The sequence below is a fragment of the Benincasa hispida genome, chromosome 8 (assembly GCF_009727055.1).
Source record: "Benincasa hispida cultivar B227 chromosome 8, ASM972705v1, whole genome shotgun sequence".
Classification (NCBI taxonomy): Eukaryota; Viridiplantae; Streptophyta; class Magnoliopsida; order Cucurbitales; family Cucurbitaceae; genus Benincasa; species Benincasa hispida.
The window spans coordinates 9,327,809-9,349,122 of record NC_052356.1 but is presented as its reverse complement, the minus strand read 5'-3'; the positions used below and the strand labels follow the sequence as shown (position 1 = coordinate 9,349,122).

Below are 21,314 nucleotides of genomic sequence, written 5' to 3'. Positions count from 1 at the left end.
AAGAAAGAGATGATAAGTAGAAAATAGTAAACACCCTAACAAAAAAGAAATTTGAAATAGTAAGATTGTAAATAATGGTAGGTTATAAATAGTTGTAAACCCCACTATTATATTTGGAGTCTCAAACATGGAGTAAATTAAGTCACTCCACACCAACTTCAAGTTGGGAAATCAAACACCCCCTTAGAGGTGAAAGTAGAGTCCGTAACCTTAACTTTCTAAAATAAAAAATAAAAATCGAAATGATTATTATATGGGATCCAAATAATTATCGAACAAAGCCTAAATTGTTACACACGAAACTTTCAAGACTAAAATTATTACTGATAATTAAAGTTTATAAAGTAAATTGTTGCTCAAACGATTTTTTTTTTTTTTGAAAGATATTGTAATTAAAGTGTGGGGTGGGGAATCGAACCTCAAACCATCAGGTTGATAGTATGAACACTATGTCAGTCGATAGTACAAACACTAGTTGAACTATGTTCTTGTTGAACGAAAATTTAAAACAAACCAAATGGTAATAATTAATATATACTTCTTTCCTTCCATTCACTTCACTTTTTAGGGTGAATTAAATTAGGGTTTTATGATTACAAACGTGTGAACAGAGCAACAACTTTGCCAAATAGTCAAAATAAAGCCAGCCAGCTCCCAACTCTCACAGCCTCTCTTCAAATGCCTATGAACTGTAATTTAATGTTATATGTAATCCTTTGGGATATACGATGAGGCTTTTCACCAAATATGCGGCAAATCCTTCAAACTTATTTTATTAATTCAACTTCATTCTCTCATTTGCCCCTTCAAAACCTCTAATTACAATCTCAACCCCAAACTCCACTATAAATACATCCACTCCCCACTTCCCCATTTCAATAATTCTTGTTTTCAATTCTTCATTCCCATCAAACAACAACAAAGAAAGACTAAGGCCCAACAAAAAAACCATGGGTGATGTTGAAGGTTCTCCAGGAAGCTCAATGCATGGAGTAACTGGAAGGGAACAAACATTTGCTTTCTCAGTAGCTTCCCCAATTGTCCCAACAGACACAACTGCTAAATTTTCATTACCTGTTGACTCTGAGCATAAAGCCAAAGTTTTCAAGTTATGGTCTTTAGCCAACCCCCACATGAGAACCTTCCACCTTTCTTGGATTTCCTTCTTCACATGTTTCGTCTCCACCTTCGCCGCCGCCCCTCTCGTCCCCATCATTCGCGACAACCTCAACCTCACCAAAGTCGACATCGGCAACGCTGGTGTCACGTCCGTGTCCGGGAGTATCTTCTCTCGTCTTGTTATGGGGGCGGTGTGTGACCTTCTGGGGCCTCGCTATGGCTGTGCTTTTTTGATAATGTTGTCGGCTCCGACCGTGTTTTGTATGTCGTTTGTGTCCAACGCTGCTGGTTATATAGCCGTGAGATTTATGATTGGCTTCTCGCTAGCGACGTTCGTGTCGTGTCAGTATTGGATGAGTACAATGTTCAACAGTCAGATAATAGGGCTTGTGAATGGGACAGCTGCTGGATGGGGGAATATGGGAGGAGGAGCTACTCAGCTCATTATGCCTTTGTTGTATGATGTGATTCAAAGAGCTGGTGCTACTCCTTTCACTGCTTGGAGGATTGCCTTCTTCATTCCTGGTTTTCTTCATGTTCTTATGGGCATTTTGGTCTTAACTCTTGGCCAGGACTTGCCTGATGGTAACCTTGGCAGTCTTCAGAAGAAGGGCAATGTTACCAAAGATAAATTCTCCAACGTGAGTGTATTAACTTCAATTATCTCCATCATCTCTCTTGTCTTTTTACTTAATCTTAATCTCTATCATCTCACAGGTGCTCTGGTATGCTGTCACCAATTATCGAACTTGGATCTTCGTCCTCCTCTATGGCTACTCCATGGGGGTCGAACTTTCCACTGATAACGTCATTGCCGAATACTTCTACGATAGGTATATTGATTTAATTTATTCTCTATCGTGATTACCGATTTTAACATGGTATCAAAGTCTGATAATTCTACCATAACTCGATAATAATAAAAAGCAAGAAAAAAAGAAATATCAGGGTGGTGAGAGGGTTTATATATACCGCACCTCTCTAAACTCTATTGGACATAACTTAAGTCTTGTGACCTTGTGTTACCTTATTTGAAGCACCATATATATAACAAATTCAAGGCATTCCAACATTACGTGTATTGCTTCTAAACTTGTGTTTGTCATGTCTGTTAACTGCAGGTTCGATCTAAAGCTACACACGGCGGGAATTATTGCAGCAACATTCGGAATGGCAAATCTAGTGGCGAGGCCGTTCGGAGGGTATGCGTCGGACGTAGCAGCGCGATACTTTGGGATGAGAGGAAGGCTGTGGACTCTATGGATCCTACAAACATTTGGGGGAGTGTTTTGCATGTGGCTTGGGAAAGCAAACAAGTTGCCAACAGCAATAGTAGCGATGATATTATTCTCAATAGGAGCACAGGCAGCATGTGGAGCAACATTTGGTATAATTCCTTTCATTTCTAGGCGATCTTTAGGTATAATATCAGGACTGACAGGAGCAGGAGGCAACTTTGGAAGTGGTTTAACACAGTTAGTGTTCTTCTCAACAACCAAATACTCAACAGACACAGGGTTGTTTTTTATGGGAATAATGATTGTTTGTTGCACTCTTCCAGTAACATTGGTTCATTTCCCACAATGGGGAAGCATGTTCTTACCACCAACTAAACATGTTGAAAAATCCACTGAGGAATTTTATTATGGATCTGAATGGACTGAAGATGAAAAGAAGAAAGGTCTGCATCAACAAAGCATTAAGTTTGCTGAGAATAGCAGATCTGAACGTGGTAGACGTGTGGCTTCAGCTCCAACTCCTCCAAATACAACTCCTTCCCATGTTTGAAAAAATCAAAACTTTCAACTTGGGTTATTTAGAATAATATATATAATTTAATAATGTTCACTTTTTTTCTTTTTTTCTTTTTTCTTTTTCTTTTTTGTATATTTCGGTGTACTTTTATTTATAATCTGAATCTGAAAGTATATGCTGAGAAAACTCCCCTAGATGAAAATCATAGAAATAAGTTTTTTTCAGTGGGGAATTTTTAGTATATTCTTGGAATCTTGTTTGTATTCAGAAAAAGAGTGATGAAATGAGTCTTATAATGGCAATTGGGATGCACCCTTGCTCAATGGCATTTTGTTATTGGATCCAACTAATAAAAAAAAATTTTTTTTTTTTTTTTTGGTTGTTGATGTCATCTAAGGAAATTAAAAGTTTGACTTGTTCCTGTATTTGAGACATAAATGGAGTAGGACATTTATATTATGAAATAAAAGTCAGTTGGTGATTGTGCAATTTAATATTGAAGTTTTGTTGGATTCATCATGTTGATGTGCTAGGTTTACCAAGTTGTGTGGCTAATGGATATTCTATATCATTTAAATATATATGTAGGGTTGTAGGGTAGTCTTGGTTTGTGAAAGGAAATTTCCAATACCTGGGGAAGAAGACTTTTCCCTTGTATTAAAACAATAATTTCTTTTTGTCTTATTTTATACTTTTCATTTTTTATTATAATTTTTTATACTTTTTGAGATAAAATTATGAATTTTTAGTCCATTTGTTATGAAATCAACTAGTAATGAATACAGAAAACGTCAAAGAATAAAGAATCGATACATAGATTTACGTGGTGTATTAACAGTATGTTGACTACATTCACGAAGTAAAAGGAGAGTAATTTTAATAGAGAGAATATTAGAAAAAGTACTAAGTCATTCGGAACGCTAGATATCAGATTTAAGGCATTCCAACACCATCAATAATAATGGTTGTGTATAGTTAATTAGTATTTAAATGTGTTAATGCATCAAACTCTCTGCAGAAATATGTCTAAAATCTTGAGTTGCACTTGATGTTTGTTATCCCAATAATTTCTTTTTAAAAAAAATGGAAGGTTGAAGAAGAATTAAGGGATTTGCAAAATTGCCTAGCTCAAATATGATTTTTTTTTGTTATATATATACTTCTTTTTGAAAACAATATTTAAAAGAACTTCATTGTTGGATAAATGTACCCGAGAGAAGTTAGAGAAAAGTCTTCCAATTTAGAGAGAATCGAAATATCGTAATTACAAGAATCTAGAACTATAGTGTAACAAGAACTAGCTAGTGTGATGATATTCTCCCAAAGAGAATCTGAAGTAATTGCTATTCTTCTCTGAAGGTTTTGTTGTTTTGCTAAAATCAAATGGACCAGTACAACGTTGCACCAATTAAATTTACCATAAAATGTGTCTAGCTAATTCTGTTCGAGGTTGTTCATGTACAAATACTTGAAAATCTTATATTAGTATATCATATGATTGTAGCCCTTGAGTCAAGTGAAAATGTACATGAAACTGAAATCGTATTTAAATTACATGAAATGAACAACCCTTTTTTTTACAGGGATTAATCCAAGCTCTAAGCATATACAACATCTATTTCAAGAATAATAGAGAGGAATATTAAGATGAATGAAAACTTTATAAGACTTAAGAGATGTCTTATGAAACTTTAACTGATAGACTATACAAATAGTATATATAAGTGATATACCTAAAAATAAAATTAAAAAATTATATTTACAATATAGTTTTGAATAGCACAACGGTATACAACGAAAACACGGATATGAAAAAAAATATATAATATAATAATAAAATATAATGTAATATAATGTATAAATATATAAAATAAATAAATAACAAAAAGTAAATAAAATAACAAAGAATGGATTTCTCCACTTTCTCCAATCTTTTTGGATTGATACCAATATGTGTGTCTTTTAAAATCCACAAATTGCCACTTATTTGTAGAGAATTTGGCAAGTAGGATGTGGCACATTTGGACACCAAGCATAGGTTGTTGTATGACATATGACCGTCACATGTGGTAATGGAAGGACGACGCTCGACTTTTGACACTAAACTTGGCATCTATCTAACACATAATAATATTTATAATACTCTCCCTTTGATCCCCATTATATATATGAAATATGTCTCATTAAAACCTTACTAGGAAAAAACCTCCCCATTATATATATGAAATATGTCTCATTAAAACCTTACTAGGAAAAAACCTACTAAGAAAAAAATCCTAATGAAGGAAAAAGAGTACATATTTTATATATTTATACTCCTAAAAAGAATGATATATTTGCTCCCCTTCATGAAAATATCACTTAAGATCTCTGAGTTGCTGCATTCTAATGTGTGCACCAATTTTTTAAAAGTTACGGTTGGTAATGATTTTGTAAATAAGTCTACCAAGTTATCCTTTGAACAAATTTGTTGTATCGTGATATCGTCATTTTCTTCAAAATCATGAGTGTAGAAAAGCTTGGGTGAAATATGTTTTGTTCCATCTTCTTTAATATATCCTCCTTTTATTTGAGATATACATGTTGTGTTGTCTTCATATAATATTGTTGGAAGATTTTTATTAGAAGATAAGCCACATGTTTCACGAATATGCGGAGTCATTGATCTTAGTCATACACATTCTCGACTAGCCTCGTGAATTACAAGAATTTTAGCATGATTTGAGGAAGTAACATTTATAGTCTGTTTCACTGACTGCCACGATACAACAATTCCTCCACATGTGAATAGATAACCTATTTGAGATCTACCTTTGTGTTGATCAGATAAATAATATCCAGAATCTGCTTAACCAACTAGATCAAAATTTGATGTATTTGAATAAAACAAACTCATGTCGCTCATTCCTTGGAGATAACGGAGTATATGCTTAATTTTGTTCCAATGTCTTTTTGTTGGAGAATAATTATATTTTGCTAATAAATTTACTGAAAATGAAATATCTAGTCTTGTAATATTAACAAGATACATAAGTGTACCAATTGCACTAAGATATGATACTCCAGGACCAAGAAGTTCTTCATTATCATCTCGAGATCGAAATATATCTTTCTTCACATCTAGTAAACGAACTTCCATTGGAATGTTTAATGGATGTGCTTTGTCCATATAAAATTCTTTCAAAACTTTTCATGTATAAGTTGACTAATGAACAAATATCTCATCTGCTAAATGCTCAATTTGTAAACCAAGGCAAAATTTTGTTCTTCTGAGATCTTTCATCTCAAATTGTTTCTTAAGATATTCTATTGCCTTTGAAAGCTCTTCGGGAGTTCTGATTATATTTCATCAGCATATATAGTTATAATAGCAAATCTTGACTGTAATGTCTTTATAAAAATACACAGATATATTGGATTATTTTTATATCCTTCTTTCAACAAATATCTACTCAGACGATTGTACCACATTCGTCTTGATTGCTTCAATCCATATAGCGATCTCTGTAACTTTATTGAATAGAATTCCCGAGAATTTGATTTATATATTTCAGGTACCTTAAATCCTTATGGGATTATCATACAAATATCATTATCAAGATATCCATATAAATATGTTGTGACTAAATCTATAAGATGCATATCCAGACTTTCATACACAGACAGACCAATTAAATATCTTAGTATAATTGCATCCACCACCGGAGAATAAGTCTCCTCATAATCAATATCAAGTCTTTGTGAAAAACCTTGTGCAACTAGTCTTACTTTATATCTTATGACCTCATTATTTTCATTTCTTTTCCTCACAAATACCCATTTATATCCCACAGGTTTGACACCTTTTGGTGTTCGAACTACTAGTCCAAAAACATGTCATTTTGAAAGTGATTTTAATTCTGCCTCGATTTCTTCTTTCCACTGAAGCCAATCTTTTCTATGTCGACATTCTTCAATAGATTTTGATTCAGAATCCTCATTTTCAGATATAATATCAAGAGCAACATTGTACGCAAAAATGTTGTTAATAACTACATGAGTTCAGGTCCATCTTTTTCTTGTCATGACATAGTTTATTGAAATCTCATTGTTATCTTTATATATTCCACCTTCCTCATTAGTCTTGTCATGAATTTCTTCATAGATATTTACATCCTCAACCAAGCCTTCTTGACTATTAATTATTTTTATTTTTCGAGGATTTTTATCTTTGGAACCCACTGGTCTACCACGCTTCTAGCATGTTCCAAACTCATTAGTGACAACTTGCTGTGTTGGGATATCAATTTTTGATGAAATATTTGCAGCTGGTATGTGTGACTTAGTTACTTTCTTTGCATCTATAAATGCATATGGTAACTGATTTGCTATATTTTGCAAATGAATTATCTTCTAAACTCAAATTCACATTGATCTGTTTGAGGATCTAAATGAGACAATAATGATGCATTCCATGTAATTTCTTTTTCCAACTTCTTAATTCATCCCCCCTAATAATGGAAAATTTGTCTTACTAAAATGACAATCAGCAAATCTAGAGTAAATACAACACCCATCAGGGGTTTAATATACTTAATAATTAATGGGAAATCTTATCCAACACATATTCATAACCTCCTTTGAGGACCCATCTTAGTGCTTTGTGGTGGAGCAATTGAAACATATGTTGCACATTCAAAAATTCTCAAATGGAAAATATTTGGCCCGTTGGCCCTAAGCTAATTGTGATGGCGAGTACTTATGATAAGATACTGGCCTAATGCGTACAAGTGGCGTTGCATGCAAAATAACATGTCCCCATACAGATGTAGGAAGCTTAGCTCTCATAAGCAATGGTCTAGTAATTAACTGCAAATATTTTATGAATGATTCTGCTAAACCATTTTGTATATGAACATGAGCTACAAGATGTTCAACACTTATCCCAATTAACATACAATAATTATCAAAAGCATGAGATGTAAATTCACCAGCATTATCAAGACAAATGGTCTTAATTGTATAATCAGGAAATTATGCTCTTAACTTAATTATTTGAGCAAGTAATCTTGCAAATGCAAGATTTCGACTTGATAATAAACACACGTATGACCATCTGTTGGGTGCGTCTATTAATACCATAAAATATATAAATGGTCTACATGGTGGGTTAATAGGTCCACATATATTACCATGAATTTATTCTAAAAATGCAGGTGATTCAGTCCCACTTTGACTGATGATGGTCTAATGATTAATTTATCTTAAGAGAAAGTATCACATGATAATTCATTAGATTGAAGAATCTTCTAACTCTTCAATGGATGTTCATTTGAATTCTTAATAATTCTTCTCATCATTATAGATTCTAGATGACCTAATCTGTCATGCCAAATTAAATATGTCTGGATTCATGAACTTTAGGTTCATTGTTGCATATGATTTAATTACTCGTATATGAGTATAATATAATCCAGAAGATAAAGTAGGAAACTCAATATGGAATTTTCATATGAGACAATAGATATGATATAAAGATACTTCATATTATTCTTTCTATCAATCTCAATATGATAACCATCGTAACGTATATATTTAAAACTAAGTAGATTTCTCTTTGATTGACTAGAGAACAATACATTGCCAATTGTAAATTTTGTTCTTCTAGGAAAAATAATATTTTCTTTTCCAAAGCCTTCAATCAGGTTTGTAGAACCTGATATCGTACTGACTTTTGCTTCCAACATTGTCAGTTTGGAAAAATATTTGCTACTTGTAAGTATTGTATATGTAGTTGCACTGTCTACCAAACATAGATCTTCTTTACTCATTTTTTAGTCAGCCAACATATGAAAATAATCCAGGTTTCTTCATTGAAAAAAAATAATTACAATAAGAAAAACAACATTTTGAATATACAAAGGTTAACATCTACTAAGAAGAAAAAAACATGGAGATGAATAAAAAAAGACAACATTAAGTCTAGATATTTTCAAAGTCAAAGGAAACACTTGATGTTTCATCAATTCTGCTTATTTTCTCTCTAAGAGATTCAAAAAAGTCTGTCACATCCAAATTTGTCATATGGGTTGGGTTAAATATGTCATTATCCTAGTATGTAAAATTTGCTTCCACATTTTTCTCTTTTTCCTTCAGAGAGGCTTGATAGAGATCAACTAAATTTTTTGATATACGACAGATATGTAGCCAATACCCAGTCATTCCGCACCAGAAGCGTTTATTTTCAACACTTTTTGAACTCTTATCTTGTAGAGTTTTCCCTTTATGATCATCATTTTGTGTGGTTCTTTTGAAATTTAAATGATTAGAACGACCACCACGAAAACAATAATTATTTCTTCCTCTTTCATGGTCACGACCACAACCACGACCTCGACCACGATTATTATTAAAATTCACAGCATTGACTTCAGGGAATGGTCTCGTTTTGATTGGTCAAGATTCGTGATTTTTCATCAATAATTTGTTGTTTTGTTCGACCACGAGAAGACATGAAATAAGTTCATAATATTATTTAAAACTTTTCTCTTGATATAGCTGCTGCAAGAGCATATCTGAAATGTAAAAAAAAATGTTTCTCTAACATATTGATTTAAAATTTTGGAGTCTCAAGTGCATCCATTTACAACGAGCTTTAGGAAGAAAAATTGTTTTTGATGAACATACCTCTCTTTCAAATTTATCCACAAGATATGGGGATCTTTAATTATAAAATACTACATTTTCAATCTTTCATGGAGATGATAATGAAGGAAAAACATAGCTTTTGCTTTGTCCTGAATGAATGTCATTTTCCTTCTTTAATAGTCTTTCCAAGATTCATAGCATTTAGGTGGATTTCGGCATCAAGTACCTATGACAAATAATTATTGTCGTTAATATCAAGGGCAAAAATTTTTAATTTTGTGAGATTTACCATGATAGCACTATCATAAAATATTGTATTTACAATAGAAATTTAATAAATTTAATAAATAACGTTAAATTTATTAATTATGATGAAGAGGGAAAAACCAACATACCTTTAGGACCTACCTTTAGCGAGGAAATTGATAGGAGCTCGTGCAGATAACGTGTTGTAAATTTGAGAAGCACAACAGCACACAACGAAAACACGGAGATAGAGAAAATATAATATAATAATAAAATAAAATAAAATAAATATATTAAATAAATAAATAAACAAAAAGTAAATAAAATAACAAATGATGGATTTCTCCACACTCCTCCAATCTTTTTGGACTGATCACCAATATGTGTCTTTTAAAACCCACAAATAACCACTTATTTATAGGGATTTTGGCAAGTAGGATGTGGCATATTTAGACACCAAATATAGATTGTTGTATGATATATGGCCAATACATATTGAACATCTATCTAACACATCATAATATTTATAATATAAAAGAACCCTAGATATATCTATATTTTATAATGTATATAGCACTTTTATGTGCCTAAAAGCATGCTAAATAACCTCCCCCAGCTAGAAACCAACAAGAATGAGCCAAGACTTTGTCTGCTAATAGAATCCACTGGGCAATTTTTTTAGTATTATGGGATCTCTTTGTAATCAGACACAGTGGATGCATCCAAAATGGCATTTTGTGATTAGATTCAAATCAAAGTTTTTCTTTTTTCTTTTTAATTTTCAAATTTGATTGCAGCAGTTTTCTGATATCATCTAGGGCCAAGTTTGACTTTTGAAAAAAAAAAACATAATTGGAATGGGAAACATTTTACATTATATTATAATCAGCTGCATATTGATTATCACCTGCAGTTTCAAAATTGAAATTATTGGCTACATCTTGTTGATGTGAGCCCAGCCTTTACGTGGCTCTAAATTATGTATATTTTCATTTCAATAATTAGGGGTGTTGGTGAGCTGGATTTGTTTAGGTTAGATTGGGTTGAAGAACTTTTTAGATCTAATCTAATTGTTCGGATGTGTAAATTTCTTCAACCAAATAACTCTTATTAAAAAAATGAACTCAATCTAACCCAATCATGAAACATTTAAGTTGGGTTTGTTTGGATTACTCGGATCATTTATTTAAATTTTTATTCTAAAGGAAGTAAAATATTAATATGTAAAAATTTGATTTAACTATTTTCATATATTGAATTAGAATTAACAGTTCAATTTCAATTTATATAATATAAAATCTCTTTCCAAAGTACAAAAAAAAATTATTTTTAATAATAATTGGAGAATAAATTATCCAAAAAAACTAATGAAATTAAACAAAACTAAAATAAATATATGTTTGTCTAATTGTATCATATGAAATATATATATTATCAAAGGTAATAATAAGTTCAGGTTGATTCAGATTGGTCTGGGTTATTTTAGATGACCCATGAACCAACTCAACCATAAAATTTTCATTTAGTTGAACACAACTCAATCTAAAAGAGTTGATAATTCAACCCAAATTGCACAAGTTGAGTTGGGTTGATCAGTTTTTTCGGATCATCAGATTTTTTGAACACACCAATCAAAAATATATGTGAGCTAAGCCTTTGGGTTATGATTCATGAACCCTACTCATCCATATTTGGGAAAGAAAGAATCTGATGAGGAGAATGAGAATAATTAGTATATTTTAATTTATATTTAGATTAGTTGTTAATTTAGATTAATTAATGTTTAATTAGAATTAATTAGGGGTTGTAATTGGAAGTTTTTTATTATTATTTCAATAAAGAACTTTGGTTCTTTTGAGAGTTCTCTCTCAATTACGGATGGATTTTCTCCGTTTCGCCTGATTATCTAAACCTGTTGCATCAGAATTTTTCCATGGCTTAAAATGCATATATGTGTGTATACACACATAAAGGCTATCTATAATTTAAAAACAGAAATTAACTGTTAAATAAAAGTTTTTTTTTTGTATTTTGCTTAATTAGTTGAAATTATTAAAACTAGTAGTTCATGAAGATTGTTGAAGGATTAGCTAGCATAAATCGAATGATGAGGAGAAATTGCAATACTTATTAAGTTTAGGGTTGAATTTAATGAAATTTAAAGTTTGTGGATAAATACGTATGTGTTTTTTATAATTTGGTTTAAATACTATTTTGATCATTATATACTTTTACTTTTAGTTCAACTTTTTTGTTCCTATACTTTCAAAATGTACATTTTGATCGTCTCTATACTTCTAAAAAGTGATCATTTTGGTAAATTTATTTTCATTTTTAAGGGACCAAAATGATCACTTTTTAGAAGTGACGAAAATGAACCAAAGTTGAAAGTACAAAAACCAAAATAAATATTTTGAAGTATAAGTATCAAAATGACCAAAGTTAAAAATAAGAAGATCAAAATGAATATTCTCAAAACACAAAGATCAAAATGAACCAGAACCGAAAATCCATGGAGGGAAGTACGCAGTATTTAATATATAACAAAATTGGAGCAATATCATCACTATCAATCCACATGTTGGTCTATTTGAGGGTAGATTAATTAAAAAGTAGAAAAATGGTTTAAAACTCAACTCATAGATTCAGTTGAAGCCTCAAAATTGTCTATTTTAATATTATTTTAGGAGGAAAGAATAGAGCAAATAACTCTAAGAACTCATGAAGGGGTAAAGTAGGCGATATAAGATATAATTTATGTCTCCAACTATACCTAGAAATGCAAAATTTGGGAAGAGCTAAAAGTATAATTGTAATAGGTTGGAGTTGACTATAATATCACACCAACTTGACCAAAAAAAAAAACAATAGGCTTCAATGAGATTGTGAGTCATTCCCCCGTCTGATCATGAGCTGCCGAAGGAATGAGCACTTACATATGTCATTCGTAACCAAATGAGGTTAGATAATACAAAGCATAGTAATTCAATATTGCTTTGGAGAAATGAAATAGATTTTGGTGAAAGTTGGGGGAGATGACTCCATATGATTGAACGCTTCATTGTCTTGGAATGTGTAAAAGAGTAGAAAATGGGTACGTACACCTCATCAACAGTAAATTTATTTGGAGGGAAAAAAACATAGCCTGCAAAAGCAAAAATATGCACTCCAGTGTAGGTGCTTGTTACATACACTCTGATGCTAGAGAGTGAAAACGGTATAGAAGCTAAACCTAAGCCTATTCTTTCCTCTTTAATAGGTGAATTGAATCAGGCACATCATGGACATTTTAGATCGAGGGTGTGTGTTGGACAAGTTGGGCTCCTCAGCCATGTTTGTGAGAATGATTGATTGACCTTTGGTCAAAATCGAGATAGGCCAAAGGCGAGAGTCTCGTTGTTTGTAATTATACACATTGTTTTATGAATAAAATAATTATTATTTCATTATGGCATTTACTCATATCCAATAAACAAAGCTCCATGGTTATTTTATGTAAACTTAAGCATGTATATGAGATATACGAGTGGATCATGCCTTAAGGGATAACCTAAATCAGTCTGTAGTATAAGGATTAAAGTGGAATACCTAATCCTGGTAACACTACGGATACGACCTGCTTTGTAAAGGTTTGCAAGTATTGTAAACTACTACAGATGGTAGATCCTAACCATTCATGTGGAGATATACAAGCGGGAGTGTCCTATATAAAGAGTTTGTATTAGACCAGACCACGAGATGACTAGATTCTGTATATAACGTCGTTGATACTGAAGACTTACATCTTACCTAAACGACCATAGGTAACACGACCTCAATCCTGAGTGTTTTGCGAACTCCTGCCTTTGAGGGCGATCCTTTGATTAGTATGGGTGAGAGTGGCCAGATTGCCAACTCAACATGCCTACCTTTTTAGGGACTTGTCTGATTTGGGAACTGGGAACTCAATTACACAAGATGGAATTCACTCCTTTCTTGAAGCAGGGGTAAGTAGATAGATTTCCCCCTTAAGAATTGATTATGGGGCTTGAACATAATGGCCACAGCTTCTCTTTGAAATAGAGAACTCGGTCATAGTAGGACTATGACTTACGTTCATTTGAGGGATCAGTGGTACTTAAGAAGTTAGATGTAACTACAGGGGCATAACAGTTATTGGTCGAGTTGTACTTACGAGCGATTTGTGAAGGGTTGTCGCACTGTTGATTGGTTAAGATGGATACATAATATATCTGTGGTAAGAAGAGTTCAGCTGTTAGTTTTTAGTGGAGTGACTGGCAGTTAACGGATGGTGGATCCCGTAACTAAAGAGTTTAGTTAGTTATTCACGTACCGTTGGAGCTTCGAGCTATAGGTCCATAAGGTCCCCTAGATTCAAGTTGAGGATCAGTTTTTGGTGTTGATGTGAAATGTTTAAATTGATAAGAGGTAATTAGATTATATTTGATATGATCGGTATGGTGTATGAGATACATCAAGTGGAGGATTAATGTAAATGAGATTTACATTAAGTGCCATGGAATAGAAAAAAAGTTACGGTTTGTATGTTTCATGACATGAAATATTAAAACTATAGGTTATAAATATATTATGGTAAGTTAGTTATCATTTATATTTATAATAATATTAATTATTGGATAAATATCTCTTTTCTCTAATAACCAATTGAGTGGGAGGTTATTGATGGTTTCATGGTAACCGTGAGATAAAAGAAAAAAGGTTTTTCGAATTTTAGAGGGATTTGTAAGATTTGAAAATTTGTGAATTGAGATTTCCTCTCTCGAAATTACTCACTGATAGTTGTCAAGTAAATAAGATTTCCTAAGCGATAGCTTGGAGTTAGCTAAACGATCATAGAGTTTTCTGACATGATAGACACTCAGCTAGACGATCGCATAGATTTTGCTAGACGATCGCATAGCTTTTCCTAAATGATTGGGCATCGACCTATATGATAGGTTGTTTCATCTCCCACTTGCTCAATCGTTTACACGATTGTTTTTCCTCCGGTTTTCTACCTCAAACCAAGTCCACATAGAGCTCACCTTCTGGATTCTCACACCGAGAATACGAGGTAACCTTCTTCGTGGTGTCTTACTCAACTCGACAAAGTCGAGGTTCTATGGAGGCCGTTCGCAGTGTTCGGGGGTGTTCATGACCTTGGCGATCGCTTAGTTCGAGTGTGCGGTGTTCGTGTAGTGTAGCGGTCATATTGAATGAACGTTCGTCTATTGTTGTGTTGCTGTGGTCGAGCATTCGTGATAAGGAACTTGAAGATGGGTTACAAAGGTTTGTTGATTCTTGTCCTTGATCTATAATAAAGCATGCTGTAATTTCTATATTACGCATAACCATATGTTTCCGTTTGTGATTGTAATTGTAATGTTAATATACGATTGAAATTTAGAAAGATCCTTCCACTGCTCATGAAAATCCTCGTGTCTAATTTCCTTCAAAATCTACCTGGAAAGGTGAATTAGATAGATTTGATGCATGCATGCAAGATGAAGGACAGTCCATTAAAAGTTTAATGTGACTACTTGAAATTGTTTAATTTCAAAGACAAAATTTGTTTTTTAGCAGACTAATTGACTTAGACTAAAATCAGTAGTCGGATTGTCTACGTTAATGAACCCCTAGGTAGAACATTTAATGGGAGGTACTTGGGGCATCTGATGCTTCATTTAAACCTTCTGCGTTTCTCCCTTTATTGTCCACACCGTGAGATCTATCCTCAATCTCGTGGCACCCTGGGAGTGTCCCCCTAAAGGATGGTGTTTGGGTAGGTCAAATTCAAGGTGGATGGAGAGAATGTTCATGTAAGTGGGAGTTGGAAGTGTGACAGCATATCCCACAGTATCTTTCGTTAGGTTGAATAAAGTTTTTGTGCATCACTTCGAGGCACCCTAGGAGTGTCCCCCTATAGGATGGAAGTTTTGCACGTTTCTTTATTTGATCTCTTGTATAGGATAAGGTTACTTAGTCTCTTGTCCTAATCTGCTTCTTTCCTATAGTGGGCGCATTAGGGTGGGACTTTGAGACCGAAAACGAAAGGTTACACTTACATGGAATTGTTAAGGGTTAACATTTCTGGACCAAACAAATGGTGGTTGTTAGGTTGAGTTCCAAGAGTTGGTTCTGCCTAATGGTTGAGAATGTCTCATCCCAATGAAATGGGCATCTGATCACCCCACCGGTGACGTTTGTCCTGCCTCACTGGGGCATCATTGCAAAATAGAAGTCTTTATCACTTACGGTACTTGGTCAATGTTTTGCTAAAAATAATTGGTGTTAAAATGTGGTTTAGCAAAAGACCTATAAAATTTTGTTCGCTTTTCAGCAACGGTTTTAAAATGGCTACAGCCACTATTGCTTTACTAAGCATCGATAAGTTAACTGGCGGCAATTACGCTAGTTGGAAACATATGATCACGATAATACTAACCATCGAGGATCTTATGTTCGCCCTTACAGAGGAGCGTTCTTTTATTCCAGCTCCAAATGTCGCTCAAAAAGTTTGGGAGGCGTACGAGCATTGGACACGGACGAACGAGAAGGCCCGAGCCTATATCTTTGCCAATCTTAGCAACGTGCCGGCCAAGAAGCATAAGCCCATGGTATCAGCGCGTAAGATCGTGGAGTCCCTACGGGGGATGTTCAGACAACCGTCTGGATAGCTCAAGCACAAGGCTCTTAAATACATCTTCAAATCCAAAATGGAGGAAGGCACCTCTGTTTGTGAACACGTGCTTAACATAATGGTCCACTTTAATGTGGCGGAGATGAATGGATCTAGGATCGATGAGGGAGTCAGGTTAGCATTATTCTGCATTCTTTTCCGAAAAGCTTCCTCCACTTTGTTAGCAATTTGATTCTTAACAAAATGGACTATACTCTTACAGCTCTCCTCAACGAGTTGCAGACATACCAATCTTTACTAAAAAGTAAGGAGAGGAAAGCAGGTGAGGCAAATGTTATCTCGTCTTCAAAGCAGTTTCATAAAGGTTCGACCTCAGGAATGAAGTCTACACCTTCCACTTCTAACAATGGAAAGTGGATGAAGAAGAAGGGTGGTGAGGGAAAGGGGAAGGTGCTTGCTAACCTGTCACCTGTCGCCCAGCGAAATAGGCGTCCGGTGTCGGTTGACAAAGGAAAGTGTTTTCACTACAACCAGGACAGACACTGGAAGCGGAATTTTCCTCACTGGTTGAAGGGAAAGAAGGCGGCCAAGGCTAAGGCCAAGGCGAATAAAGGTAAATATGATTTATTGGTGGTAGAAACTTTTTTAGTGGAGAATGATGATTCTGCCTGGATTATTGATTCGGGCGCCACTAATCATGTTTGTTTTTCTTTTCAAGGGATTAGATCCTAGCGGCAACTGAAGGCTAGTGAGATGACGATGCGAGTAGGCACCGGGCCCGTTGTCTCAGCTGTGGCAGTGGGAGGAATCCAATTGACTTTACATAATAGATTTCTTATTTTAAAAGATGTATTTGTAGTTCCTGAGTTGAAAAGGAATTTAATTTCTATAAGGTGCTTTTACAATGTAAATATATTCTTCAATTTAATGCAGATAAAGTGTTTATTCATAAAGATGGAATAGAAATTTATGCAGCAAAACTGGAAAATAACTTATATGTGCTAAGACCGTTAGCATTAAGTTCCCTCCATAATATAGAGATGTTTAAAACTGTTGTAACTCAAAATAAATGTCAACGTGTTTCTTCAAAAGAAAATGCCCAACTTTGGCACCTTCGATTTGGGCACATCGATCTCAATAGGATTGAGAGGTTGGTGAAGAATGGACTTCTAAGTGAGTTAGAGGAAAATTCTTTACCAGTGTTTGAATCTTGCCTTGAGGGTAAAATGGCTAAAAGACCTTTTACTGGAAAAGGTTATCGAGCCAAAAATCCTCTAGAGTTAGTGCATTATGATCCTATGAATGTGCAAGCCAGGGGAAGCTATGAGTATTTTATCAGTTTTACTAATGATTACTCTAGGTATGGGTATGTTTATCTGATGCAACAGAAGTCTGAATCCTTTGAAAAGTTCAAAGATTTCAAGGCTGAAGTTGAAAACACATTGGATAGACGCATTAAGACACTTCGATCGAATCGAGGTGGAGAGTTTTGGATTCAGAGTTCCAAGACTATTTGATAGAACATGGAATTGTTTTCCAACTCTTAGTGTCGGGTATACTTCAGCAGATTAGTGTAGCGGAGAGGAAAAACATAACCTTGTTAGACATGGTTCGTTCGATGATGAGTTACGCTTCCTTACCGAACTCATTTTGGGGTTTCACAGTGGAGACTACGGTATGTATACTCAATTGTGTTCCTTCCAAGAGTGTTGTGAGAACACCTCTAGAGTTGTGGAACGAGCGTAAAGCTAGTTTACATCACTTCCGCATATAGGGTTGCCTAGCACATGTGCTTGAGGCTAATCCAACGAAATTGGAACCACAGTCGAGGTTGTGCCTCTTTGTAGGCTACCTCAAAGGTACGTGAGGGGGTTACTTTTATGATCCATTAGAAAACAGAGTGTTTGTTTCTACGAATGCTACATTCCTGGAGGAGGATCATATTAGGGAGCGCAATCCACGTAGTAAGGTCCTGTTACGTGAGCTTTCCAACAAAACTACTGAAACTTTAACAAGAGTTGTTGAAGGGCCTGCTGATGCGTTGTAAATGTGATGCGAATATGGTATGCATTGCGATGATATGCTATACGTTGCACATGCAAGTTTTTCTAATAAGATCCAAGTATAAATCTCTCTAGGTTTCCTGGTAAGTCCAGGGTCGAACACAAGGACTACTGAGTTACTATGCGACAGTAAATTTGATGCCTTTGCGGTGGAAAAAATAAATAAGTTGGATGGTGTTTTGTTTAAGTATATTTCCTAAACCACGGATTCGAGTAAAAAGTTGATGAAATCGAGAGTTACAGTGAGTGTGTGGTGAACAGGTTGAGAAAGGATTTAGCTAACACTTCCTCAGATTGCGTCCAAGTTATGCAATCATGCTACACACACACAACAGCATGTCATCTCTCAATGCAAATACCATAGTTCCTATTTCTAGGATGCATGCGATGTATACGATAATGTCGATAGGACTTATGTCTAAGCCTTTATTCTTGTCTATGCGATGATGAATGATACACACATACATAAGGTGACTGCATACTATCATATCCTATTTCTAGGGTGCATGCGATGCATAAAAGAAAACAGAACTTATGTCTAAGTTTCTATCTCTTGCTTATGCGGTTCTAATCTAACTCTCTCAAGCTTAGATTCTAATCTGACTCTCTCAAGTATAGATTCTTTCTTTAGACTACTCTCTCAAGTATCTCTAAAGGGTGAATGATGCATACATAAGACAAGATGATCGCATAAAGTGTAAATCTTAGGTCATGCTAGCTAAGTACTTCTCAACCCATTCGGAGATTTATCTACTCATGCAAAGTAAAGAGATTGAACATAAGTTGAAATGAGATTTTCATTACCTATAAAGTAAGTGCAGAATACATAATAGCAATAGAATGTAGAGATAAGAAGCCCGGTAGTAATGTCTTGCTTCCCGTGGCCTTTTACACTGTCTTTTCACTCCAACTCTGTCTATATGAATATCCTTACTTTCGCAAGTGTTGGCCCTTTTTCCTTTTGTAGCGCTTCCCAACAGTCTTTTGAGCTATCCAGGAATGATCTCTTGGCGTCTTCTTCTCTTCGTTTGTCTCTGTCTTCTAAGTATAAGAATGACTATGAACAGACTAACGGCTATCTACTTTATGTACGATCTCTATTCTATCTGGCGAACTCTCTAACCATGGTGGCCTTCGGTATTTATAGAGATCAAGGTGAAGAAGCTTTTCTCCCTAATGATTGCAATGATCGGCGGTCATTAAATCTCCTGCTTTGATGCGCCGATTAATGGTCACCGAAAGTTGAGTATACTTGCTACAGTGTGTCGTTAACGACTTGTCAACTAAAATTTGGATTCAACCGTTATCACTTTCCGTCCATCATGATTTATTATGCTATCACCTTGATGCGCAGTCTTTATGGGGCCACCTTCTTGAGCAATTCTCGCGAACGCAAACGATCGCATGACTTTCGATCGCAATTCTTCTCAATGTGCACGGGCGCCTAATTTCCTTGGATCGCAATTAAACTTGCGCCAGTGCATTTTTTCTGCACAAAATAAGTAAATTAGCTGCTTTTTATGCAATGGGAGCATGCGATCGCAATTTCTACAGTTTAATGCTTTTGGACATGAGTTTGTTATTTTTACCGTCGCATTCCCTCATTGTTTTACTTATTTGCACTATATATATGTATTTCTACCCGTTATCACACCCCCAAATTAAAAACAATGCTTATCCTCAAGCATAAAACTAAAAATTTTCTTTAAAGAGTCAACCACCTTTTTCCTACCTAGATTTCTCGAGGTGCTATTCAAATTTTATGCCAAAATCTCCTTTATTTCTAATTTGGTCTCTTCTAAAATATTTCTAAATACTTAGGGACCGCAATGTAACCTTCAAAAGACTATTCTTGTTTCCAGGACATCGCAAGATTTATTTCAAACTTTTTCCAACCGGGGTGTTTCCAAATGATTTTTATCTTGCGCGGTTTAGATATTCCTTTTGTGACCTTGCGCTGATCCAAGTGCCTAGCCTTCGTTTTGGCTTGCCCCCACGGGTGTCATACGAGCATCCAACTACGAGCAAGGCGCTCTTACTCAGTCTAAACTCTTGCCCATTTGGCAGTAGAGTTGCGATCACTTGATTTATGCGTTGATCACGATTCCCACTTTCGTTTTGGCTTGCCCCCACGGGTGTCATGCGGATATCTAACTACGAGTAGGATCCGATCTCAATGTTATGATTATTTTTTTTTAGCAAGGTTGAAAATAAATACTGGCACCCCCGAATTTATACGTAGCAATGTCCTCATTGCTGATAGACTGAAATGACTCATGTAATGCTCTTAGGAAGTTTCGTAAAAATCATTTTGAAAGAAAGCTGGTGGACCACTAACTTCTAGAAATGTTTCATGAATTGATCGTCCTGAAATTAAGTTGATTCTAGTACATGCGATGAGAAATAAAGGCATGAGTTTCATCATTGAAATCATAATGGGCACGGAAAAAAATGTGGTGACTAAATAAAGTAATCAGCATTCAATGATTGTGCCAAACTAAAGAGGATGCGATGATAAAATTAGTAATGTTAAAATGAGATGCGAGAGTGCAAAATTTGGAGTAAAAAAGTCAAAGAAAGATACAACCCCCAAATTTGCTCTGTTGCCCGCATCATACGCGATCACATCCTTCTTTGCGGTGGGTTGATTCCTCGATTGCGATGGGCTGAACAAACTGGTCGCGTGTTTTTAGTTTATCGTGTAGCTCCACCACAATCATTTACTGCGATCGTTGCTAAAAAATCAAGAGGGTCAAAAGCATGAAAGACAGAGTTGATAATTTTAAAGAGTGGTGCTTGTACAAAAAGGTAAAGTAAGTTCATGAAATAAAGATGTCAAAAGAATACTTCAAAAAATGCGTCCC

The 21,314-nt window shown here is 34.7% G+C and overlaps 1 protein-coding gene across 1 annotated transcript; it reads left to right on the top strand.

Moving 5' to 3' along the window:
* Positions 1-950: 950 nt before the first annotated feature.
* LOC120083804 (high affinity nitrate transporter 2.4-like) lies at positions 951-2,907 on the top strand. Its single transcript, XM_039039683.1, has 3 exons — positions 951-1,760; positions 1,837-1,952; positions 2,241-2,907. The coding sequence occupies exons 1-3, from the start codon at positions 951-953 to the stop codon at positions 2,905-2,907; spliced, it is 1,593 nt and encodes a 530-aa protein (XP_038895611.1).
* The last annotated feature ends 18,407 nt before the right edge of the window (positions 2,908-21,314 follow it).

What these genes read in the sequence shown, in the direction of transcription:
- LOC120083804 (XM_039039683.1), top strand. Translation starts at nt 951, where the DNA reads ATGGGTGATGTTGAAGGTTCTCCAGGAAGCTCAATGCATGGAGTAACT. An exon ending in CCAAAGATAAATTCTCCAAC is followed by an intron (nt 1,761 to 1,836) that starts GTGAGTGTATTA and finishes ATCATCTCACAG; the next exon opens with GTGCTCTGGTATGCTGTCAC. An exon ending in GCCGAATACTTCTACGATAG is followed by an intron (nt 1,953 to 2,240) that starts GTATATTGATTT and finishes TGTTAACTGCAG; the next exon opens with GTTCGATCTAAAGCTACACA.